Source organism: Anomalospiza imberbis, chromosome 13 (genome assembly GCF_031753505.1).
Source record: "Anomalospiza imberbis isolate Cuckoo-Finch-1a 21T00152 chromosome 13, ASM3175350v1, whole genome shotgun sequence".
Lineage (NCBI taxonomy): Eukaryota > Metazoa > Chordata > Aves > Passeriformes > Viduidae > Anomalospiza > Anomalospiza imberbis.
Window position 1 is genome coordinate 10,895,780 of NC_089693.1, and position 26,041 is coordinate 10,921,820.

Sequence of the window (26,041 nt, forward strand, 5' to 3'; positions counted from 1 at the left end):
CGGCGCGGCGAGGCCGAGGCGGTCGGGGCCCGTTTCAAACCGGCGGTCGCTGGGCCGCGGCCCGGCGCGACATGGCGGAGAGCGACAGGGCGGAGGCGGCCGCGCCGCGCCGAGCCGAGGAGGCGGCCGGCCAGGCGCCACAGCCACCGCCGCAGCAACAGCAGCAGCCGGCACCGCAACAACAGCCGCCGCAACAGCCGCCGCAGGATGAGGAGGCGGCGGCGGCGGCCGCGGCACCCGGTGGCGGCGCGGGCAGCGCAAATGGCGTCAAAATGTGTGTGAGGGCAGGGCCGGGCGGCGGCGGGGGCAGCGCGGCCGGGGGGGCGGCGGGAGGAGGTGGCTGGACCCCCCCGTCCCCATGGCTCCTCCTCCGCAGAGTCGGGGCACGGCCGGGGCCGGGGCCGGGCCCGGGGCCGGGGCCGGGGCCGAGACTCGGTGGGCCCTCCCGCCCCGGGAGCTCGGGGAGGCCGCGGCCTGGGCACGGGGCAGGCGGCGGCTCTGCTCAGCGGCCGCTGAGGGCTGGGCGGTGCGAGGCCGCCCCGCAGGGCAGGACTGGGCTCCGAGCCCCGGGCTCTGGTGCCTGGCGGACCGGTTCCCACGGGATACCCTTCCAGGAGTGTTCCGCATCGCTTCTGGTGCCGTTTACGTTTCCACTTCTTGCCAAAACGATTTTATTTGTAAAGCTGTTGAGCTAGTCTTTGTTTACGTGAGAATGGTATGACAGTGTAGTAATTTGCTTTCTAAAAACAAACCCCGCACATGCATACATGAAGCTTTCTTGGAAACTGTAACATTTTCAAGCACGGAGTATGTAAAATTGTGCCTTGTATAGTAGGTCTGAAAGGAACTTAGTATAAGGGAGCTGGAAATACCAGCTCTCTGGAACAATACCATGAACAACTTTGTGTGCGTGGTTGTTCTTGATGTCAGGCTTGGAGGGTTGTCACTCTTTTAATGAACTAGATTTTGGCCTCAGATGGTTGGAATTTCAATATCTCTTCCAATCTCATTCAGATCTTGGAGGGAAAATACATTTACAGTAGACTTACTGTTACAGTACATCAAAGCTGCTGGCGTCTGTGAAGTTTTGACATGTTCTAAACAGCCCTGCCCTGATACTGTTGTATTTTTAAAAAATGCATGTGGGATCATCTTCACTATAAAGCTGGAGGAATAAATATGTACTTCATGCCTTTACTTGACTCCCTGTAAAATTTAGTTCAGTTTACAAGCTATAAATTCCACTTTACTGTAACATGGAATTTGTGGATTTTTTCCCCCTAATCTGTTCCTCAGCTTCCAAACTGCACACATTGGAATTAAATTTTCACAGGATGATTGTCACCCTTTTTGCCCTTTTTAAGCGTATAAATTTTATTGCCTTTTGAGGTTGCTACTGTTGAAATGAGGTATTTTCTCTGTATCACTCCTGTCAACAGTATCTTCTTTTCCCTCCAAAACCTCACAAGCAAATGAAAAATCGCAGTCATTCTGCCTGGTAGAAGTTGCAACTTGAGGTTTGAAAGTAATGGAGGGTTCTTGGTAGCAGAGATTCAAATCTTATTCTTTCTCATACAGTTTCTAATCTTCCCCCAAACGCGTGTACAAAGGATTAAGCTGTCAGTCTGTGGGTGAAATGTATTACTTAAAAAAAAGGATTCTACTGACCTGGTTTGCTTAGCATTCATTAAACTGGAGAGGAATCCTGACTCAGTTTGCACACTTCCCTAAGTTTTTTGTCTTGGGCAGTGGAACTGTTCAGCACAACGAAGCTAAAGTGATCCATGTGGTTTGAAATCACATGTTGTGAACTTCTTCCATTTCTGTCTGCTTATCTTATTTTGGACACTTGTGAGGAGGAGTAGAAGTTTCTTTTAAAAATTCAAGTTTTAGGGCTTTCATGTTGATGTATCTTGTGCTATTATTTATAGGCTTCTAGTTTTGCATGTGGAAAGCTTGTCTTTTGTCTTCAGAACTTTATGGATTGTTCAAAAGCTTTTTTTTTTTTTTTTTCAAAAGGTATAATTGGTCTTTCAATTCAATGAGCATATGCACTTTTTTTTTTTTAAGAACTAATAGTAGACATCATTTTCCAGTCCTAGGAACGGTGATGGTCTGTGATTTCTCAGGCAAATATTAATTTAATGTGTGAAATGTGTAGCTCATACAAAAGATAAAGATGAGAAATTATTATTGTTTTCCCCCATGAAAATGTCAGTTTATAATTTCTGAGTCTGTCTTTTCTGTGGCCTGTAGGTGAGTAATGTGACATTGCTCTGAATGTATTTATGATTGAAATTATCGTTAATATTCAAGGAGGAGGGTAAGAATTGTAAAAGGATTCTGCCTCTGGCCTGGTCACTGGCCTGTGTTGGTTTTGGCAGATGAGTTTTGCAAGAAGGATTGTTTCATTAATTAATCCTCTATTTTCAGCAGCCTGGCTGTGATTCCCAGACCAAGTGCAGTGTCGCTTTGTTTCCCAGATTTAGGAGTTTATGCCAGGCTTATATCTTCTGTGCTCTCTACTGATTTGTACAGCCAGGTCTTGCAGAGCCTCTGGATTCCATATTTGGAGACCTGTCTCATCCTGTGCACTACACTGAGCACCAAGGGGCTGTTTCATAATCCTTTAAGCAGGAAAGAGCTTAATAGGCTGAAGAGAATCCATTGCTCTAATCCTAAAATTTAAGGAAGAACTCAGATTTTTACTAGGAGTCTTGTTGGGCAGGAATTTTGCATTTGCAGATGGGGTTGGATTGGAAGGAACTGATCTGACTGAAGACTTGATACTCTGCTCTTTGCCTCCTCCTTTGAATCCCTCCAGTTCCTGCATTGTTCCCTTCATTTCACTTCACTACACAGCCACACAAGAATTATGTTGTCACACAGACAGGATGGTGTGGAGGAGGGATGATGCAGAGGGGCATTGGAGAAAGCTTGAACCAGATAACGTATTGTTGACTTGAGATGTTTTAAATTTTACAAATACTTGCCCCAGGGGAGTATCCATGCATTTCCCAGTTGCTAATCCACTCTTAATCCATATATAAACACAAGGGCTGTGAAGTTAATACCATGTGAGTATTACAAAATTGGGGAAAAAGTCAGGGGAGAAACATGGATGTATTTGAATGTACTCCTCCCTGAAAAGTGCCCTGGCTTGAGTAGATAATACATTTAGCTTCATGAAAAGCTCCTTGCATGTGCTTTTGAGTGCAGGACTGCCACTTACTCACTGTTTTGTTAACTGTGCAGAGCTGAAAACTTGTCAGTTAATCAAAATCACTGGTTTTGCCATATGTTGTGGTTGTAAAACTGAAATGCCTGAAACCTTCCAAAGTGTCTCTGAGATAAAAACTAAACCTTCTGAAATGTGGGAAATATAGTAAAGATAGTGATGTAATTTAAGAAGGAGTGTTCACAATCATTCACTTCTGTCAGTCCTGTTGGACATCACCTTCTAATTGTTCTAACTCAAGATACTAATTCTGGCTTTTTAAAATACATGTTTCTGTAGAAGTACTTTTAAAATTTCTCTTTAAATAGACAGTGATGTGTAGTTGAAGATGCTAAGTAGCATCTCTTTAGTGGATCGCATTTGTGTGGCTTCATTCAGTGGATTCTTTCAGTTCAGCAGTTCTCCTTTTTAAAAGTAACGATTCAGGCTCCTTGAGCCTCTGTTAGCATGCCAAACGACCTTGTGATAATAACAATATCAGGAGTGCTGAAGAGTTACAGATACTTCTTCTAATTCTGTTGAAAATGTATGGTCTTACTGAAGTTGAGATTTGGACTGCTGTAAAAGAAAAGCAGCCAATTTTCTTGCATTTTCATCTAAAAATAAAAATATTTTAAAAGGAGGATTTCAGTGCTATTGGTGAAGTTTTGAAAGACTGAGGGCCAGGTATCTGCTTTGTTGTTTTTAGTGGATAATTAGACTCATAGCATGGCTTAATACAGCTGTTTCCTATGCATTTAGCAAGTTTTCAAATTCTATTAGTGTTAAGCAGTGAAACTGAAAAAATATTTCTTGTTCTTAGTTGAATTTTAATTTCTGTCTAACAGTAGTCTGGCACAAATGGTGAATAAAATTAATTTATGGGGTAGATAAACCATAATTTGATATAAAACCTATTGGAGTTGATTTTGATATATTATTATTCCATTGAATTAAGCATCCGGAGCTGTTTCAACTCCCAAGCTTAGACTGTTTCTACTCCCACTTCTGTGGTGAATATCCTGTAACTTGTCCAAGTGAGGTATGAAAATTACCAAAGCACCAAGGCACGGGTACTAGAGGTCATTTTTCACTCTTTCTGTTTTGGTCTTTGTAGTAGTTTCATAGTTCCATCTTTCTGAGTCTTGACAGAGAGGATGTGCTGGCACAGGTTGCCCAGAGTTGTGGATGCCCCATCCCTGGAAGTGTTAAAAGTTGGATGAAGCCCTGAGTAAGGTGATCTAGTACAAGGTGTCCCTGCCCATGGCAGGGGGCTTGGAATTAAAAGATCTTTAAGGTCCCTTGCCACCCCAACCATTTTAGGATGCTGTGATAATGTGAAATGGAATGTAAGTAAGATGTACTTTCTTTACTTAGTATTGGAACTTTTTTTGTTCTTGATAAAGCAGTGTATATTGGAATTACTCGGATAGCACAAATTTATTTTCCCTAATTTGAAAAGCAGCATTTGACATCCTGGGAGTTCCAATTTTCCAGTATTTCCAATTTCCAGCATAGGAAATAGGAAATACTCAGTTATCTAGGTAGGAAGTGGGGTAGTCTAATGATCCAACACAAGACTAACAGTGTTTTTGTTTGGATTTTTGTTTTTTAATGTAGGGATAATGATGAGACAGCAAAAGAAGGGAAAGCACCTGTGAAAGAAAAGTTTGTTGGAAAAGCAAAGGCAATCCCTTCTCTTGGAAACAAGAATAAATTCCACCCCTATGCAAAGGAGAAGAATGCAGGCTCTGGAGACAAGAAGGCTGTTAATCGCAACAGAGTTTTTATTAGCAACATCCCATATGACATGAAATGGCAAGCTATTAAAGACCTGATGAGAGAGAAAGGTAACTCACTCCTTGTAATACACTTCACACAGAAACCAGTAGGGATTAAATGCAACTGATGTGTCCTTTGAGCCACACAGATTTGATTTGACTTTTTTGTTTTGGCCTGTACTTGGTACATCTATCTCCCTTCCCCTCTTTCATCCGAGACAATTGCATTGCAGGGTAGGCTGGGTAAATGAAGTGCTCACAATCTTCTGCCATTCTGGTGTGATAGTAGAGAGTATATGCATGACCTCATGAGTTCTTAAAGAGATTGTGTTTTGTCTAGTTGTAGTTCTTGTAGATTTATTTTTCTCTAAGGGCTTTTGTATTTAAGCAACACATGAAGTGTGTTAACCTGAATAATAAGGGATGTCTTTCAAAAGTTGTTTTGTATTTCTTTGGTGGAATCTGGCTGTGGCATTAATTTTGTCTGCATTGTCATTACTGCCATGACTGTTTGTCTGGAGCTTTGTATTAAAAGCTTGTTCCTATTGTTGCAGTTCTGATAGAGAAACCTGACTACCCCAAACATTTTATTTTAAATTTGGGGTAAAATAATGATAATATATGGATTTTGTAAAAAGTTAGTTCTGTGTTTTCCTTGAAAAATTGATTCTTCAAAAGTAATGCAAAGCACACTTGGCTTTTAGGCTGTGAAAAATGCCAGACCCCCATCTGTAACTGCTGGCTTATCTGTTGTAAGGTGACGTGACTATTTGATTGGTTTATTTACTTAAACTTCCTACTTTAGAAAGTAAGTCGCTTGCTGTGAAATATTTGATGTGTAAATTTGGTTATTATTGAAGGCAAACTTTTGATTGAAGATATTCAGGTAGAAAGTCACCTTAAAACAGGTGTTGTGAGTAGGATGATAAATGTAACACTTTTCAGTGAACGTTGACGTTTCATTTGTTAGGTTAAGGGACTGTGTATATCTGAATTTGTTCACCAACTATATCATACTGGCCAAAATATGATCTGTAGTATGAATTAGGTTAAATATAGTTGTTTGTTTTTAGCTTTTGAGAATGTGGCTGCTGCATATTTCTGAAAACTAGCTAAATTATATAGACATTGACAGGAGGTATGGTTGGTCTGGTTTTGATTGTTGGTGAATAATAGGTGATTCTCTGTAGACTTGTGCACAGGGGCACAGTAAAGAAAGATACTGGTGTTTAAATGCATTGTCTCTTGGTATTTTCCCTTTGTATGTCTTATGTAGTTGGTGAGGTTACATACGTGGAGCTGTTTAAGGATGCTGAAGGAAAATCAAGGGTAAGTGCCGTGGGCAACAATCTGCTAGAGGTTTAAAAGTTCCTCAGCAGTTTTATTTTTGTATAATACCTGTACCAGTTATTGGAAAGTAAGTTTCATTTTTACACTGATTTTCATTAAGGTAGCCTTGAGGATTCTGTATTAGAAGTAGTCTGACACCTTCATGCAACTCACACTAGTTGGTTGTAAGGGACAAAGTACTTCTGTAAATGTTAACAAATGGCTTTTACTTAATTCTTCTTTTTAGCCAACACCTTTGTCTTGGTACAAATCTGTTTCATATTAAGGATGTTCAATAAACCAATCATTTTATTTAAATTTTTTTTAGTGTAGTATGCTCTTCTTGGGGCCAGTAAGTTTAAAATGTTAGCTAAGAATATACTGGGTGAAGTGCCTGATTTCACAGCTTTGCAGGATTGGTACTTTTAAACACTGGCTTAATGTATTTACTTTCTTAAAACTAAATGGATGGAGATGGTTGGTAGCCAACAGAGTGCCTGCAATGAGGCACTAATAGTGAAGATTGTTAAAGCTCCTCTGTCATCTTAACAATAGTCAAAAGTTTGGCCAATAGCAGCTCCAAGCCTGCAGTGAGAACGTGAGAAATGCAGGTTTGAGTCTTAACTGAGGTTGTATCAATTGTTGCAAATTGCTTTCTTTAATACTTGTTAAAACTAAAACATACTGTCAGCTCTGCTATGCTTTAAGAAATCCTCAACTCTTTGCTTGATTAGAAGGATGCTGGTGCAGTCAATAAGGGTATTTTCTTATAAGGTAATTTCTCAATTATGTTGTAGTACTGAAGAGGTATACAGACTGCTTTTTCATTGTAGTGGTGTACTTGATGTAGGTAGATTTTAATTTTGTAGTTAGTGGACAACTTTTAATGACGAGTGTCTTGATTGGTTTTTGGTTATGTTTTGGGGTTATTTTCTTTCCACCCTTTCCTCCCACTTCCTCTTCCCAGTTGTCCTTATATGGATCTGTGTGGCATTTTTCCAATTCTGGTTTGACTCAAAGAGCATACTCAATGTATTCTCTTGTATATGAACGGTATGTATGCTGAGAAAGTAGGAGAAATTCAGATTGGCTACCACTAAAGAGCATATATTATGGATTTTGAAGCTGAAAATAACTTGTATAGTTACTTAACAGTGAGCTGGGATCTTTAACTGGAATCTTCATTGCTCTGTCATATGTGCTGACTGACTTCTTTTTTTTCTTGCTTGTTTTCTCTTTACATATGATGACAAATCTCCTGGATATAGGGTTGTGGGTAAGTTTCTTTTTTTATGTGTGTAGAAGCACACTGCTATTCAAACATTCTATTAGTTTTGGCATGTTAAACTTTATTTTAATACTCTAAATGTTTTGATCTCTTTCTAAGTGTGGTTGAATTCAAAGATGAAGAATTTGTTAAGAAGGCATTAGACACTATGAACAAATATGATCTTAGTGGAAGACCACTGAATATTAAAGAGGTATGTTTATTGCTGCTGTTTTCAATTTGAAATAATGAAGATACTAAAGCTACTGAGATGACCATAGAGGGTTTTGAGAATCTTAGATGTGCAATTTCCAGTTTCATTTTATGTGAAATTTTCTTAATGGGCTGAACTACCTGTTCGCTTGCAAAAGGTTGGATACTATGCCGAGTAAACTGACAAAAAGCATGTCCTAAAGTCAAAATAATCTAATGCTGTTTTTTGTTAAAACAACTTTACTACATATTCTTACCTTAGGTTTTTTCCAACCTAGGTAATTTATGTTTACACTGCTTATCTGCTTCAAAATATGACACAGAATGAGCTAATTATTAGATCACTACATATGTGCAAAAATGGGGCTGGAAACAGAGAAGTTGTGATGTCTGGAAAGTGAAATAATGTCAACATTTCTACTGTAGTGCTGTAGTATATGATGGTGTCTGATGCAGTTCTTCCTGTCCTGTTACAATTTTAATAATGGTATTAATAAATAATACAAAACCACCACCTAATTAAATTCGTTCAGTTCTTGGAAGAAAGTGCTAGACTGACAGTCCTTTAGCTTGAAATCTTTTCTACTTGTCCATAGGCTAGGTACAGCATGTGAAGTGGCAGTGCACGCTTCCTCAACAAGTGCTTTGCCAATATGCCTCAGCCCTCATCTGAAAGGACCCACCTCTAGAGGTGAGGGAATTAGGTCTCCATGCTAATTCGGTTCATGATCCCTCTGACATGGACAAGCGTATTTGTTAGTTGATAATTTTCATGGGTTTATGCAGAATTTCAAGTAGTACCATTTTGTTTGTTGCCAGTCCAGTTGTTGATGGTTAAGTGGCTTTGTTTGTGCCCCTGTTTCAGGATCCTGAGGGGGAACATGCTCGTAGGGCACTGCAGCGGGGAGGAGGGCAGTTTCCAGGAGGACATGGACCTGATGTGGCACCTGGAATGATGAATTTACCACCTTCTATTCTCAATAATCCAAACATTCCTCCTGAGGTTATCAGTAATTTGCAAGCAGGCAGGCTTGGATCCACGATTTTTGTTGCCAATGTAAGCTTTAAACAGGATTTTATAACTTTGGTGTTTGATCTTCATGTAGTTGAGATTTAATATAAAGAGGAGGTTGGAAATAGTTCACAGCTAGAATATTCAGTTGAAAATGTTGGGTTTGTCTTCAGATTTTGGACATGGAAAGATACATTAAACTCTTGAGGCTGACATGCACTTCTAATTATTGCAGTCATCTGTTGATTCAAAAATATTTTATACATCTTTTCACTATTTACAATCGCATTTCTTTTTTATTAAATATATACATCAGTAACTTCAGTTTATCTTGCTAGTTACTTTAGACTAACACAATAAAATTTCAACAAATACAGTGGTTCAAGTTCTTTATTAGCACAAAAGACTACTGTATTTATTTGAGGTCTTGCAGAATTACAGCTGCTCTTCTCAAGAACCAACCCAGTGGTAGTATATTCATTAATGTAAAATACATGTATGTATTGTATATACATGTACAATTGGTGACTTTTTGGACTTTGACACAGTGTGTGTATATTACAAAATCTCAACTATTTACAATTATCAACATTTTGTCAATGAGGAGTTAACAGCAATGCAGAAAATCTCTTACAAATGTAATAGCAGAACAGAGATGTGCACTGAAATCACTGATGTATTTCTGTGTTTAAGCTTGATTTCAAAGTTGGCTGGAAGAAACTGAAGGAGGTATTCAGCATTGCTGGAACTGTGAAGCGGGCAGACATCAAAGAAGATAAAGACGGCAAGAGTCGAGGAATGGGGACAGTTACCTTTGAACAAGCAATTGAAGCTGTTCAAGCAATATGTATCCTTGGTTATGAAAAATAATGAATCATATATTGATTAGTCTTTAATGGTTCTGACAGCATAGTTTTACAAATGGTGCTTATTTGCCTTGTAGCTACGATAGAGGGACTAGAGTGTAATACTGTGCAGATTACATTTGTAATGCCTGAATTTACTACTAAATTGTAAAAGTTCCTCATGATGTTGAACAAAATTAAAATACCTGGCAGCATGACAATTGTGAAACTGATGTTCTGAACAGCATGTATTGCATCTTCTGGCCCTTGAATTTGGTTTCTAAAGATAAGGTAGGGAAAGACAAGACTCACAATAATTGTACAGAAATATAATAAGTTATTACATTGATTCTTCAGAAACAGTTAAATTGCCTTCTTAAGACTCCTTGACTTGAATTTCTTCAGCTATGTTCAATGGACAGTTCCTGTTTGATAGACCCATGCATGTAAAAATGGTGAGTTGCTTTCATTTCTTTCTATTTTATATGTCTCTGCCAAAACATTGAAAAGATCATAGCATAACATCCTTGTTTTTTATCAGGATGACAAATCAGTGCCTCATGAAGACTTCCGTGTTGTGGACAGCAAAAGCTCACAACTACCTCGTGAGTGCCTCTCAGTTTTCTACTCCTTGCACTTAGTGTATGGTGATCAATGTTCTCACAAAGTTTAGTAATACTTTTGCTTAGTGTGGTCTCTGTGATACAGAGGAAAGTCTCTCTTCTGATCATACTTACTTTTTTTTTGTTTTTGAGGTGGTCTTGGTGGCATTGGTATGGGACTTGGACCAGGTGGACAGCCCATCAGTGCAACACAGCTGAGCATGGGTGGTGCAATGGGGAGCATGGGTCCGGGAGGTAAATCCATATTCTTTAAGTTACACAGAGGTAGTTTAAAATTTTTAAAGTTTAAAATTGTCATTTCTATGTTTGCAAAAATTACAGTCTTTTGACAAAGCAAGCTTTGTGTAGTGTGCTTTAGAGACTTTAACTCTGTCTGACTTTCTAAAAATCCAATAGGGTGTACTAAGTGTTGTTTATCTTTTTGGTTTAAAGGTATGGGAATAGACGGCCCAGGATTTGGTGGAATGAGTAGAATGGGAGGCGGTACGTGCAATGAAGTTTTTTTGCATTAAATATTTCTTCAATACTGTATAGAAAACACTTTTCCTTATTTTGCAGGACTTCCTGGATTTCGTGGAATGGAAGGAATGCCTAACATGGGAGGATTTGGAGTCAACCGAATGGGAGGTAGTTGAACACCGTTCCTGTGCATCTACTAGTTTGCTAATATTTATTCATTAAAAGCTCTCCATTTAGGGATGGGTAATACACATGAGTTCAAAGGAAGTAGTCGCATGAGTGGAGGCCTAGGAACTGGCAGGAGAGTTGAGCGTGTAACAGGTGCCTCTGACTTGTGCATTAGACTCACTTCTATGTAAACAAGCAGCTGTGAAACAAGTGTTGTAGGAGCATCAACTTAAATGTAAATAACAGAATCCTGTTTTTTTGCTTTGTTCTTTACAGAAATGTTCCGTGGTGGAATGGGAGCAAATATGGAAAGAGAATTTGGTCGTGGTGACATGGCATTGAACCGTGGTTTTGGAGAGTCTTTTGGAAGAATGGGTATGGTAACTGTTAAATTTTCTGTGACATAGTATTGGAAGAATTTTGCTAGAAGAAGAGGTTTCATCTGGTCATCTTCTTTTCTTCTCCCCCAGTCGTTACTGTAAGGATGCAGTCTGAATGTTCATTACAGGGTTTCAGGTGTGGAGGGTTTTTTCCCCTCTGTAAAATATGAATGGAATAGCTGTTGGAGGAAAGCATTTACCTTCATACTGTATATTTTGTAGGGTATTAAATCTTTGAAGTGTTGAAGTATATGCTTCTGTTAATCCTTACAAGGTGTCCATGTACAGCCTTTGTAGCTTCCATGAGTCTGTTTGGCAAATATTACACCTCTTTGGTGTAATATTGTTTCTACTGAAGATCAGGTAGCATTGGACAGGAGTGTTGAATTTTGGTGTCCTCAGTTTTTGTCCTGCCTTCTGAGCTCCTATAGCTCAGAATGGTATTTATTGGTCTCTTCTGTAACTGAGCCAGCATTATTTTCTTTATAGATGATGTCTTGTTGGCAGTGGGGCTCCCTCAAATTAGTTACTCTTCCATCTTCAAAGGTGTGGAAGAGCTCAAAAATAGAGCCTTCTTGCCCTTTGCTACTATGCTGTTACCTGGATGAATCACAGAATCTCTTAGGCTGGAAAAGATCACTGAGTCCAGCCTTTAACCCAACGCTGACAAGTCCACCACTAAACCAGGTTACCAAAAGCCACGTGTACACGTCTTTTAAATCCCGTCAGGGATGGTGACGCCACCACTTCATTGGTCAGCCTGTTCGTATGATTGACAATTCTTCCTGTGAAGCATGTTTTCCTAATATCCAATCAAAACCTCCCTGGTTTAACTTGAGACTGTTTCCTCCTGTTCTGTTGCTTTATTACTTGGTAGAAGAGACTGACCCCATGTCTCTGCAACCTCCTTTCAGATAGTTACAGAGAGCAGAAAGGTCCTCCCTGAGTCTCTTCCTCTCCAGGCTGAGCATCCCAGCTCTCTCAGCCATTCTTCAAAAGGCTTGCGCTCCAGAGCCTTGATCAACAGTGTTGCCCTTTTCTGGACACACTCCAGCACCTCTATGTCTTTCTTGTTGTAAGGGGCCTGAAACTGAACACAAAATGCATTATAGGAGACAGCTGTTCTTCCTCTTCCCTGTTTCTTGTACTTTTCCATTCCCTTAATTCACCTCCTTGAAAGAGAACTCCTAAGAGCATAAAGTTCATCTGGTCTAAAAGTTGATTCTTAAAAAAAAATTTATTAGTAGAGGCAAGTCATAGCAAAGGGTAACTGTTGTGTGCTTCTCTTCAATACTGATAATTGTGTAGAAGTGGTAAGAACATAATAAACTTGTCCATTGAGCTAGTCTTAATGCCTTGGAATGAATGTCTTAGAAATCAAGTGTATGATTTCGCTCTGGCTACTTGCATAAACATCTGTTTCCTGAGTGAAAATGCAAGGCCACTTAAGTTATAAATGTTTCTGCAAGCAGTAGGCTTCTGAGTCTTCTGGTAACATGTTGGTTTAATAATTCATGAACTACTGTGAGAAACTGATGTGGGTGCCTTTCATTCAGTAGATCCAGCAAGTTTCAATTTACAATCTATCAGATCTGCCCATTTGAATAGTGTCCTGAGAACCAAGATTAGAGATTCCCAGCTTAATCTTAAATAATGGAAGGAAACTGTAGGGACTTTTAATAGATGCTGTGTTTGATCAGGGAAGGCTCTGATGTCCTCCTGTTATTTAGGTTAATGGTATCTTAAAAAGAAATACTGTGAAGGTATTTGCTTTTAGTAACCTTGAAATCAAGGAAGGCGTCTTTGATTGGGCTACAGCATCAGAGTGGAATTGAGGATGTTTGATTTGCAGCAGAATTGTTGATTTTTTTATACTATCAAGTTCATATAAGATGAAGCCTTGAATTTTGAGGTTGTTTTTCCTGATGTGGGAAATGGCCCATTTAGTTTTACCATGTTTGTGCTGCTGGCAGGCTGTTATTGGGGAGAGAAGCTAGAAAGAAATCAGAGTAGCTTAAATCCTATAGCAGAAAGGGAGAAACTAACTTTACTTACAAGGTGTTCCTATTCAGTTTGTGTAGTAAAGGCACACGTTAAAGTGCCCTTATAGAAAAATACTGCCAGCTAACATTGAGAACAGTGCACTTCATTAGTGTGTGCTTTGTTTTTTTCACTAACTGGTGGTTTCAGTGTATGTCACTTCATTATTTTTCTCTGTTTAGGTGGTGCAATGATTGGTGTTTTTGCAGGAGGAATGGGAGCACCTAGCATGGGCCCAGTAAGATCTGGAATGAGTAGGTTAACTTGTTTCAATAGAACATAAATGCATAGGCAATGTAACAATACAGTGTACACTTACTTGTATCAGAGGAATTTGCTGTAGCGTAGTGTCTTGCTGTTGAGGGAAGTAGTACTCTGTTGCATGTGACAAGTCTAACACTTTTCAAAGCTGTTTTGTTGAGGTAAAAGTTCAGAGGAAAACTAGCTAAAACAGTCTTTACCTTAATCTTAGATTTGGAATGGTTTCAACTTCTAGTTTGGAGGGAGAAGTCATTAAAATAAACTTGTGTTTCAGAAAAAAAGACAGGCAGAGTTATTTGAGTAAACTTCATGAAGCTGAACCTCAGTAATCTGTCACCATTGAAATAAAAAATCAGCCTTGAATTTCAGATTATCCCCCAGTTTAATTTTGTGCAAAGCTCCAGTACTGAGTTTGTATTGCAGCAACTCTGAGTTCCTCAGGCTAGAGCAGATGAGAAACTAAAATCTTGCTAATGCCAATCTTAGAAGATATCAGGCTTAAAGAGAGGGTCCCTCATGAATGATCTTGATCATTTTACTGTACATTAATTTTTAATTATGAATCCAGAAATATTATAGTATTTGAATGCTATTGCTCTTAGTTACTTATATAAATATATTAATACATTTTATTCCATGTATGTACTTTTTATCGCGGTTTAAACCATGACACATAATAAAGTCCATGCTCTTTACAGTACTTGCAGTAACTTTTGTTCTTGGCAAAAAAAAAATCCTTCTCTAGAAGATTTTGTTATTAGGTGTGGGTATGGCTGCATTAAGTTAAGCTGAATATAAATGCAGGAAGCCCAATAAACAATTGTATATCTGGTCAAATTGTCCTATATCTAAGTATTACCACAGTTATTTATTTGATCTTTTTGGTAAAGGGTATCGTATTTTTTTTTAATTAAACAAGACAGACTTTGAATTCTTGTGTTCAACATTTTGCTACATTAAATGGTGTGACTAATAGCTTGATGCAGGTTTGGTTTTACTATTTTAGAAATGACACTCTATATCTTGTGTAATACTTTGTCTTAAAATACTAGCCATGCTCTTCAGTAAATCACTGCATGTATAAAAGTTACAGTTTATATTACAGCAGTTTTAATAAAGTTATTCTTCTCTTGACACAAGAACTTTATTTATACTTGTGTGTTTATTACTAAAAGGAAATTTTATTTTATCCTCCATTTCTTTGTGTAGGTGGTGGAATGGGTGGTATGAACAATATGGCTGGAGGAATGGGAATGGATCGGATGGGTTCTGGTTTTGATCGAATGGGACCAGCCATGGGTGGAGGCCTGGACAGGAACATGGACATCGATCGAGGATTTGTGCCTGGCCCCATGGGAGGTGGCATGAGAGAGAGATTAGGCTCTAAAGGCAACCAGATATTTGTGAGAAATGTAAGCAATTAAATATATAGAAACCACAAGCTTATTTTGTGTGTATGTTTGATTGCATGCTCTTATTCTCATTGTAATATTTTGTTATAATACTTTATTTTAGCTTCCTTTTGACTTGACCTGGCAGAAGCTAAAGGAGAAATTCAGTCAATGTGGTATGTATATGAACCTTACCCCTGTTCATCTCCATGGACTTCATGTGTTATGTGGTGTTTATTAGATAACAACAGGAAGACTGTTGTCTGACTCTGAAGAAGTGTGTGGCTGGCTTAATTTTTCTTGTTTCACCCAGCTTTCTTGAGTTATATAAATAATTTTTAGGCATGACAGAACACAAGGCCAAAATACAGTATGGGCTGTGTTGGCTCTGAGTGCTCACTTGCTATAAACTTTAACCTGTTCCTTTAACAAAATTACTCTTTGATTTTTTTTCTTTTTCTGACATATTCCCTGGTCAGTAAAAGTATATAATATAGTGTTTCTTATGAGTTAAATATGTGCAGGATCCTGGATCTGTCCAGGTCATGCATTACTTTAGAAATGGTGCTGCATCAAATCAGAGTTAGTAATTTTGCCAGTGTAGCATTACAAGTTTTATATATATAGATCATCCTGATTAACATATTTGCAGGCTGTAATGTTCCCCTTTATCTTAAGAAATAAAGGTTTGCTGCAAATATTCAATAATTGGTTTTATCTAATTCAGAAAAGTTGGTCTTTTCACAGAAATAAGTGAAAAGTAAAGCTTGGGTATCAAAATACATGACATGTTTTGAAAACACATTTTCAGAATGGAGAGCTTTAACTGAATTATAGGATGACTTCTTATTTTGGATAGACAGAAAAGATAAATAATTTAAAACATACTACTGACGGCTAAGAAAGTCATCATACAGCTGTTTGCAGATTTGATATAAATAAGACCTTGCAGTTGAATTATGAAAAATTACAAGGTGTTGATGTTTTCTTAGTAGATGGAGGATATAGCACAACAGGTTCTTTCTTTTTTTTTTTAAGTCTTAACCTCCTGGGCAACTTTCAGGTAGTTCAGAATTTTTTTTTTCATTATCTCTGTCAGCTAATAGATGTAGTAATTATGTTCAGTTGCTTTTAAGAATTATAAGCAACAGATTGTGTTCATGTCAGTATCATAAGGAAAAACAAAGACTGTTTCCCAGTGTTTGATTTCTTTCAGTGAAAGGACAGTCTTACATGATTTTTAAAAATAAAAGGCTTTGTATTTCAGGGACAAGTTTTTCTTCCTAGTGACATTCAGGGGCTCAGGAGGGGTGTGCTACAACATACCATAAGCAAAAACTCATTAGCTCCAGGGAACTGAACATTCTCAGAGGTACATCTCTATAAAAATACTGCCTTATGAGTTGAGTGTCCAACCTCAAGGAAACTCAGCAGGAATTGGATAGTGCATGCTACTTTTCCACCTCTCCCAGCCGGGTGACTTTATTGCTTTAAAGGCTTTAATTTTGCTCTGCAGCTTCTTACCAAAATGGTTTGGTTGTGACTATTGCTTGGTATGTTTTTGTGATGAACATGGTGGACTGTATTAAGCTACAGTTCGGTTAATGCATATCAGTACTCACACTTCTGTCAGTATGAAACACAAACCTTAACCCTGAGTCTTACAGGGCACTTGGGTTTCAAAACTTGAGGTCAGATGCAGGCAAGACTGGAGATAGCGGATCTGGATTTGGATTCTTTTTTGCTCTTTTGACTTGTGTCACTTTGCCTGAATGAGTGAATGTGCCATTAGGCTGAAAGTGCCAATTTCATATGTTCCCCTAAATTATACTTTAAAATGTGTTTTTATTACTTCTGAGTTCTTTAAGTTGTTAGTACACTGAGGACTTGAAATAACTGCTGTTTAACTTATTTATTCAGGTCATGTAATGTTTGCAGAAATAAAAATGGAGAATGGAAAATCAAAGGGCTGTGGAACAGTCAGATTTGACTCACCAGAATCTGCTGAAAAGGCCTGTAGGATAATGAACGGCATAAAAATCAGTGGCAGAGAAATTGATGTCCGCTTGGATCGCAATGCATAATTTAAAACTGTGTGTTCAGGAACATTCCTATGTCTGTTTAGCTTCTCTGTCTTAGTAAGTCATTTTTAGTAACATTGTATGCTTACAAAAGCTGTAAAAAGGAACTTTTAAATCCCACCAGCCTTTAACAGTATAGTGTTTAATATACTGTGATACTTGTTAACTGAATCTTACTATGTTTGGTTTTTAAAGACAATTCGCCTGATTTTTGTTGTTTTTTTAGAGGAACTGAGCACCTGCAGGTCCCTATAGACCGGGGATGCTTTGGATGCTCAGTGCCTTTGGAAAATTAGGCCAAGTGTCTCTAGTCATTCAGTTTAAATGAATGGTTATACTGTTTTTAATAAAATAAGCCATTTTCTCTGTTAATCTCCAGATTGCATAGTGGGATTTATTTAGTGTTTTCTGATCTTTTTTTTTTCCCCGCCAAATGTGTGTATCACCATTGTAATGTAAGAAGTAGACGTCTTTTTCAGAATTTTGGTTTTATATGTGTGTTGTAGTCATACTGCAATTCTTGACTCTAAAAGAAAGGGCTCCAATTAGGCTGTGATATTTTTGTTCTAATTAATATTACTTTAATGACATGACTTAGTTCTGTATATAAGATTTAGAGCCCAATGGGAGTTTGGAGTTGGTTTTTTAAATTTTATTTTGACTAAATGAAGAAACTGATCTTTTTCTCCTGCTTTTATTTTTTTCATCAGCATAAATCAATGATTAAAACTAGTTACCACAGACCCTTGTAGGATTGTTTCCTATGATGCCAAGTTCATATAAAATTGATAATACAGTAAATACTAAGTACAGGACAAGACAAATAGTTCCCAGTTTTTTATCTATTTTCCAGCCATTCAGGTGAACTGCCAGAAAAATAAAACCAACAGAACAGATAAGAGAAATGGCTGTGTATGTCAGACCATTGCTGTTCACTTCTATGGGTCCTGATGTATTTATGAAGGCAGTTTTTATAAACCAGGGTATTCCCAAACAGAGCATATCAAATACATTGGATCCTACAATGTTAGACATTGCCATATCTCCATTTCCTGTAAAAGAAGAAATACAAGTAAATTGGCTTAATTGTATTGCATGAAATTGCCAAACTGTTTTGGAGGAACAGACTGCCAGCCCTCAGTTTCTCACAGAGCACCCTTTTCAGATTTTGCATTGGAAGAACTATAGTCACGATTCTACAGAATATGGGTACCACAACCATAAAAAGTCTCCCTAAATCACCAGCATCTGCACAGTTGCACTTAAAATCAAGCTAGACAGGCTATTAGAAAGTCCAGTTATGTTTAAAATACTGAGACCTACAGTTGTGTTCTGCAGTAAAACTGTAATACGTAATCAACAACAAAGAAACAAATCTAGAATACTTCTCTGAGATACTCTGAGAAGTTTTTAAATGTCTGAGCCGCAGCTTTTTCAGGTAAGCTATTTATTTGTGTTTAGTAAACTTAAGCTCTAGAATCTGGAGCATGGATTTTGAGGTTACTCCTTGAATTTATCAAAATGTTGATTAGAATTCTTTCTTTTTGTAGTACCTTTTAAACACATCCATTGGCATTAGCCTAAATACTAAAATCTTTACCTTTTCGAGCCACCAGCACACTTGCAACTGTATCTGGTACACTTGTTCCTGCTGCAAGTAATGTGAGACCCATGACTGACTCTGGGATTCCCAGCGTTTCACCTGCAGTTGAGAAATAAGGGTAGAAAATGCAAGTGCGGTTTTAGTTAGGGTTCATCCACAGATAGTGCTTTGCACTTTGTTTGCTGGAGTAAGAATCAGTACTCATACAGTAATTTCATATGGAATGTATCAGCTAACTTAACTACATGTGAGGTGACTGAACCACAAAGCAGTAAAACGAAGAGTAACAACAAATATCCTTTCTTTGTTCTTCAAGTCTGCAGTGGTCAAGACAGTAGCAATTATGATTTTTTTCTTACAGATAAAGTACAAGTTTAAATATCTGACAAATTACTACTCCTTTTTTCCCCCCTCAACTTCTAGGAAATACTATAGTCTCTTACAGTTTTGGGCATCTCCTTGTTAATGTTCAAAAATCTCATGAAGCAATAACTCTTATTCTTCTTAATCCCCTCAGGGGGTGGGGAAAAAGCACACGAATTTTCTTGGGAAGGACAGTCATTAAGATATTATGAGAATACTATTTCAACTACATGCCTTTACCATTTCACTCCAATTAGAAAGTGATTTGGAAGAATTAAAGTGCAGAATTTTTATACGACTTGTAAGTACAAGTAACCCCTTAGAAGTGTGAGTTCCTTAAGGGAAATACTCCTTTAAATTAAAAGAAAAGTTTTAAACTCTTATTAGAAGGGCAGCTTGTTTTTCCCTAATCTCTGTTTTTCTTAGCCCCAAATGTCCTGAACCATATTAATTTCTAACTTAAAATACAGGGATTCTTCAAAACTGTTTTAGGAGTTGTATCATTCAGAAGCATCAATATGCTGAAGTATTTGATACCTTTAGTCAAGATACAAAGTAATTAATTTTTCTTAAGCATTTTTGTTCACTAAAAAGTATCTTAATATTTTTTATTGTTGAAATCTGAGTTCTTACATGAAATATTTTGACATACTTAATAAGAGCAGTTTTATTTAAATAAGAGGCAGTACACTGAGCTAGGTAAGTGCTTATTGACTATGCTTGTCTATTACTTACCAGCTTAGTCTAGAGCAGCCTAGTAAATTTATGTTTGAAACTGTTTGTTGATTTCAGAGGAACTAACATGATCCTGTTGTAGAATTTGTACTCTCTTTATCCTTCCATCACTTCTAATAGATTTGTAGGATGAGGGACCAACAAATCAGCTTTTATAAACCCTCCAGGCTGGAAAATAAGGGTTCAAACCAAGGTGAAATATGAATGAACCAGCCTTATGTACCCAACATTAGTTTCAATCCCTCTGAAGGTTATAAGGCAGAATATAAACTCAGGAGAAGCTAATTTTTCATTTTATGAGATAGATTTATCTTCTATTTAATGTGTAGTGGTTTATTTTCTGGCAACTGACCATTAAGACATAAAAGTCTTATTTTCTTAGGCTTTTGTTAATTTTGTGTATCAGTAGCAATGTGTTGCTATAAGTAGTTGAATTTTCTTTGCCAGCAACAGAAGGATATACTAAATTAGGTTTGTTCTTGACCATCCCAGTTTAGTGCCCAGCTATGATACTTTTGTGACATTCTGATAGGCTGATTATGCAATGATAGAACCTTTGAGTTCTAAACCTTCATGAGAGCCTGGACTTGAATATATTGTGTGTTCAACTTGTAGTGTTTTAACATGTGAATAGAATATAATTTACCTAGTAGTAGTGGGCCAAAGACCCCAGTACTACCTGTGATGACTCTTGAAAGTGAACTAATATACTCTCTGAATCTCCACCATACCTACTTTCATATGAATTGATGCTTTGTCTTGTAGAACAGCAATAATGTTGACTTGAATCCTGTTTCAAAGGCTTCTAGCATCCAGACAGTGAACCCTTGCTCTTTGGGTACAAGTGGAAAATTATTTAACCGTGGGGTTAATGTGGTGGGTGTAATGTCCAGCGATCTACTAGTAATTTCTCAAAGGTTTACTGAATGTGTAGGTCTGCTTCTGCACTGAACAAGGAGTTATTAATAACTGAACAAGTAGAAGGCTTAAGTAGGATTAGTGAGCTATAATGTGAAAATGGCAAGCTTTGAAAAATTTCTGTAGAGTTTTAGTTTTTTCTGCTTGTTCTTAAATATGAAAACTGGATGTCTTTCAAGCTGACTGGAGAAAGAAACAATGAAATGAGGAGACCTTCAATATCTCAAAGTACTTTTAGGAGATGGTTTTTACATATAAGTTCGTATCCCTTCTCTCACTTAAAAGCAATCCTTGTACTGCCCCACTTTATGATGCAGATTTGTAAGAGGTCCACATATATACACTCTGAGAATGTTTAATAAACACATTTGAGACCTTTTTTGGCAGTTAATTTAGTGCCAAATCTCTTACTATAACGTTTGTGAAAAACACAGGTATAAAAATTACAGATTTTTTTCCAAAAACTTTGACCTCTAATTTCAGTCTTAGGGGATTTCATGTTTGTCAGCCTTCAGCATGACAAGTTAATTGCTGTGTGTCTAATTGTTTTGCTTAATGAAGCAATTTAGTGATACTCTGTTTTTAAAAATAGGGTTTTTTGTAGCTGCATCAAGTAATGGTAAGCAGTGGGAAGCAGCTAAACTCTAAAATGTTTCATCATTGAATAGAAGAGGGTGGCAAACTAAGCAGTCAAACATAAGTTTCTGTTGTTTTTCTTGTGTTTTTTTTTACAGCACAGTCTATTAAAGGGAAACCTCACAGGGAAACCACACAACTTTTTCAGTGATTCTTGACTGGTATAGTAACTCCACTTTAGGTACCTACCTGCTATTGTTACCATCCATACAAGAACATAAGTTATTGCAGAAATCCATGCTGCTGAAATTAAAAATGTCACCATGAACCAGTTCCTCCAAAACTGTCTTCTGCAATCTGGTATAGTTAAATAGAGTAGTGTGATGATAGGAAGGGATAACACCCACAAAATTCTCTTCATATCTGCTTCAGGCATGGTGAAGACATTTGGATGATCTGTTGAAGAAAAAGTAACTCTTAAATTGTAGCATTACATTTGAATCCATTACTAAGGTGGATGAAAAATTACTTTCTTTATAAGGGTTTGGTCATAGCATTTTCCAATGAAGTAAGTACCAAGTAAGTACCAACTGCTGTTTTTTGCCTAAGAGGAAAAATGACCTGTGACCACATCACAGCTATCCCTTTACTTTTGATATTATGCATATTTTGGGCTATGAACCTGCAACTGTCATAAGGAAACAGTACCTGTATGGCTTGCAGATGATAGTGCATTTTACAGGCAGTGTTGCTGAGAAGTCTCAAATACACACAGCAAAGACAAAAGTTCTGCTATGACACAAATGAGCAACTATCCTTCCATTCCTCTAGCAACTAACTTCCTGTGAAAACCATCACTCTGATTTTGCTCAATCTTATATTCCAAGTTAGAATAATGATTTACTTAAATACTAGGCTGAAGTTCTTTCGTGAACAAAATCTTAATACTGTCTGAGAATTTGCTCTTGATCAGAACTGATGCAGACAGGCATGTGGAGGGCTAGAGACAGCTGTAGTAATACCTGTACCTTCAGAGATTTCATTGAGCCCATGTAAGCTTGTTGAAAGTTGAGAGTAGTCCAGCTCATCTTGAAAAATTCCACTGTCTGTTCTTGACTGTTGACGAATTAGAGGTCCACTCTCATCCTTCCACCCAACCAGAGGCTGCTGCTCTGCGTTCTCTTCCATAGCTTTTGTAAAACACGTACAGCAGGGACTGAACTTTTTCATGAGGTATTGGTTGATTTTAATGTCAAAACACAGTACTAGAACATAACACCCATATATCAATAATAGGGATGCACTTTCATACCTAGAATGAAAAATAAATTTTATATAACATGTAGTATAAAATAACCCAATTGTTGGCATAAGAAGAGAGAGAGAAAATTTGCATGAATAGCAAAAGGAGAACACACAAAAGCATCTATTTGCAATTGTATGGCTAATGTCATGGACATTTGTGAGTGTCCCCATGTCTTTCAGCAGTTTGATTAACTCTCCTCCTCTGCAGAATCTTGTTTATGTATTGTACAGCTGCATGTTTTTTCAGGGGATCTTACTGATTGAACATTTTCCTGATATTTGCAAAATTGAGTCTTCATGTGATGCTTAAATTATAAACTTCAAGAGACTTAATGCTGGACCTGACTGTCTTGTTGAGGTAACAGGAGTTTAAGTGTTGATGGAGGAGTTAAAACATCAGAAACTCATTATCTCCTTATGGCAGACAAATGTTTTTCTGAACAATGCTGCTATGAAAGGAAAAGCTTAAAAGGAGTAAATGCTGAACACTAATTGCTGTGTCAGAACAGTTGTGATAGAAATTGTGAAGTCAGTACAGACAAACCTATGCAGGTCAAACTTCATAAATATGCAGAGTTTGAATGTTTAGGTAATAATCTTTACAAGCGTTGTGACTTTTTAAGTTTTTTAAAGCCAACAGGATGTTTATTTCTGTTAGTGAACAGCAGTTCAGGCTACTTGAAGTCTGGGGCTTGGGGATTTTCATTTCTTTTTCAAAACACTGTCTCACAAATCTCTAGTCAACAGGAATTCAACACTACTTGTGCTCTTACCAGTAAATTCTGTTGTCAGATATCATCGCAAGGACCGCTGCTGCACTGATGGTATATGCCAGACAGTCTCTGAACAGCGGCCAACAGGATAGCCTCGAAACCTGCAGATCAGTCATGTACTTTTCTTAAACCTCTCTGTAATACTTTCACTAAGTGCTGTAAATGCTGCATCAATATGTCGTTTCTATATTATGTAAAAATTAAAGATTCTTAGGAATGACTTAAGTATGATATTTAACAAGTTAGTGTTTTTAAAAACTTTCATAGCAACTTATCTTAAAACTGATTACATGCTGGTTTTGCTACTAAATAATAAACTTGGCAGTTGTCATAGTAAGTCTCTCTTGGCTTTTGTTGGATAACCATTTGGCTCTTAGGAGCAGAACTATCAAAGCTGATACGTACCACACTGGAAAACAGCCCACAAGCTGCAGAAATACCAAGAAGATTATATATTGCTGATCCAAGGATGGTGCTGACGCCGATATCTCCCTTTGTCACAAAAGCTCCTGTAAGGAAAATGACTCTGGTATGTTTCAGTTTGGCATGCAAGGAAAAAAATTCTAAGTTATAAGGAGTCAAAACACATCTTTTACCTAGAAAAGCAGTGACAAGCTCTGGAGCAGAGCTTCCAGCAGCCATAAAAGTTGCTCCAGCTACATCCTGTGAGAGGCCAAGGCCTGAGGACAGAACAAAAGAATTGCTTAAAAAAAATTGTTACTTCAGTAGCCTATACCCTTTACTCTCACTAGTACATAATGTTAGCTACTACTACAGTTTAGTAGATTAAAGTTTATTTTCATACAGTCAATGCATTTATATGAAATTCATAAAGTAATATATTGAAAAGTCTGATCTATTGGGCTAGTTTATTTCTAACTTCATTACAGAAATTAGTTTAAATCTCTTTTAAAATCAGCATTTGTATGCAGGATTTAACTGTATTTCCTATTGGTAATAATTGTGGGGAAATTCCATGGACTGTAGTGTGATATTGTTATATGATCCATATCAAGTCTGTCTATCTTCCAGGGAAATCTGTACTACTGTGTCTTCACATACCGGAAACAGTAGTTAAATTCAGACCAGTGCTGTGATCCTAAAATCAAATTTTGTATGGACAGTATAAGAGCCTGTGTGTTGCTTAAGAGAAGTGAGATTTTTGTTCTTGCAAATGGACTTTCTGGACTGTAACTCACTCTGTGGATTGAGTCCTGCACACCAATTACAGGGATGTTTGACCACAGCAAAAGTCTGACAAATGCTTATTTATCATCAATAAACAAAACACCAGCTCTTATGGCAGTGTATAAGCTTACATTTGCTGTAAGTGTTCTGATTTAGAGGGGGTTTTCCAGTTCAGGGATGAGTTTCCCTAGGGAATTTTGTTAATTCTTGGCAACAAAAATTTGAACTCCTTGCCAAGATCATCTTTTTACTTCAGTGGTCTGCTGAAGCCAAGGGAATTGTTTAAGGTTGATTAGATTTCTTAGAACCGTGGTAACCGTAGAATTCCTGTCCCTCCTGTGTCATACCTTTAATATGTTAGCAGTAGCTCATCACTACTTTTAAAGAAAAACAAACCCTAGGAAGAGTTTTGGTTTCACACATCACCATCCCTCTTAATTTTTTTCTTTTACTAGTAGTTTCCTGGACATAGTACTGTGCAACTCAAAGTTAAATTGTCAGTTTAGTTAATACTGAGGAATCTTAAGACTTTCCTCCAGGCAGAAAGAAATCAAGTATTAAATGAATACATGTGCAGTATAATCACTAGGTTTTTTCAGTAAAATATTGATCCTGTGTATCAAATTAAATATTGTATGGACACATCTGTGCATGGAAAGTGAAACTTGTTCAGTTTTCTTTCAGAGCACTGTGAAGCTTTTTAAAAGAGAAAGCTTTATGCCAAGCTTATCAGTTTTACAGGAAAAAGATCAGGACGTGACTTACATTCACTGATGATCTCTAGGGAAGGTAGGAAGTAATCATCGCACACAATGGACACGGCCAAAAACATGTACAGTATAATTATGAAGTAGATAACGATTCCTCCATCCTTCCTCTCCTGCGGTGTGAAAAATCCTTCGGGAAACTCCGATGAAGACGAGAGGACGCAACGCGTCCCGTTTTCTGAAAATTGAGTGCAAAAGCGTTACACATCCTGACATTCTTCCCTTTCCTCAGGCCCCGGGACGTCTGCGGATTCGAGCTCCGGTGGATTTCTCTCTTTAGCACAGCAAGGACCGCTGCAGCGATGCCACCGGAGCGCCGCACACCCGCGGCGGGGCAGAGGCGCCCGCGGGACGGGCTGTGCAGCGCTCGAGCGGACCCCGGTGCCCTCCCGGTGTCCCCGGTCCCCTCCCGGTCCCCTCCCGGTCCCCACGTACCCGCGGGGTCCCCGGGGCGCTGCGCCCGCGCTCCCCAGGCCGCGAGCGCCGCCAGCAGCACCAGCGCCGCGCGCCGCCGCGCGCCCGCCCGCATCGCCCGGACTGCGCGAGCGGCCCCAGCGCGAGCGGCCCCAGCGCGGGCGGCCCCAGCGCGAGCGTCACGTGGGGCCGCGCCCCCCCTTCCCCCCCCAGGGGCTCGCCCCGTCCCGCGGGTCTCCCGCCGCCCCCGAATTCCACCGCCCCTCAGGAGCTCGCCCCGTGCCGCGGGGCTCCCGCCGCCCCTCAGGGGCTCGCCCCGTCCCGCGGGGCTC

The 26,041-nt window shown here is 38.5% G+C and overlaps 2 protein-coding genes across 4 annotated transcripts; one reads left to right on the forward strand and one right to left on the reverse strand.

The window, feature by feature from the left end:
• Window positions 1–17,439, forward strand: MYEF2 (myelin expression factor 2). 2 transcript variants are annotated; one of them, XM_068203921.1, is made up of 17 exons: window positions 1–274; window positions 4,838–5,067; window positions 6,275–6,327; window positions 7,596–7,603; window positions 7,715–7,808; window positions 8,673–8,864; window positions 9,513–9,666; window positions 10,070–10,119; window positions 10,206–10,269; window positions 10,420–10,521; window positions 10,720–10,770; window positions 10,846–10,914; window positions 11,191–11,289; window positions 13,517–13,588; window positions 14,805–15,007; window positions 15,111–15,162; window positions 16,907–17,439. In XM_068203921.1, exons 1-17 carry the CDS (start codon window positions 72–74, stop codon window positions 17,068–17,070), a joined length of 1,860 nt encoding a protein of 619 aa, XP_068060022.1. In that variant the 5' UTR covers window positions 1–71; the 3' UTR covers window positions 17,071–17,439. The 2 variants fall into 2 exon arrangements, with proteins under 2 accessions (XP_068060022.1, XP_068060023.1); XM_068203922.1 differs by lacking the exon at window positions 13,517–13,588.
• A 342-nt stretch (window positions 17,440–17,781) lies between these two features.
• SLC24A5 (solute carrier family 24 member 5) lies at window positions 17,782–25,850 on the reverse strand. 2 transcript variants are annotated; one of them, XM_068203911.1, is made up of 9 exons: window positions 25,731–25,850; window positions 25,294–25,473; window positions 23,937–24,020; window positions 23,746–23,849; window positions 23,341–23,441; window positions 22,291–22,574; window positions 21,512–21,718; window positions 18,668–18,769; window positions 17,782–18,119 (listed from the first exon to the last, which is right to left on the reverse strand). In XM_068203911.1, the coding sequence occupies exons 1-9, from the start codon at window positions 25,822–25,824 to the stop codon at window positions 17,797–17,799; spliced, it is 1,479 nt and encodes a 492-aa protein (XP_068060012.1). In that variant the 5' UTR covers window positions 25,825–25,850; the 3' UTR covers window positions 17,782–17,796. The 2 variants fall into 2 exon arrangements, 1 of the variants encoding a protein (XP_068060012.1); XR_011003763.1 differs by lacking the exon at window positions 17,782–18,119 and adding an exon at window positions 19,769–19,936 and having other exon boundaries at window positions 18,658–18,769.
• Window positions 25,851–26,041: the final 191 nt, after the last annotated feature.

Coding starts and splice junctions, on each gene's coding strand:
- MYEF2 (XM_068203921.1), top strand. CDS start 72: ATGGCGGAGAGCGACAGGGCGGAGGCGGCCGCGCCGCGCCGAGCCGAG. Junction 10,522..10,719: donor GGGGAGCATGGGTCCGGGAG/GTAAATCCATAT, acceptor TTTGGTTTAAAG/GTATGGGAATAGACGGCCCA. Junction 10,915..11,190: donor TGGAGTCAACCGAATGGGAG/GTAGTTGAACAC, acceptor TGTTCTTTACAG/AAATGTTCCGTGGTGGAATG.
- SLC24A5 (XM_068203911.1), bottom strand. CDS start 25,824: ATGCGGGCGGGCGCGCGGCGGCGCGCGGCGCTGGTGCTGCTGGCGGCG. Junction 25,474..25,730: donor GCGCCCCGGGGACCCCGCGG/GTACGTGGGGAC, acceptor CTCAATTTTCAG/AAAACGGGACGCGTTGCGTC. Junction 18,770..21,511: donor ATGGATGGTAACAATAGCAG/GTAGGTACCTAA, acceptor TCTCAACTGCAG/GTGAAACGCTGGGAATCCCA.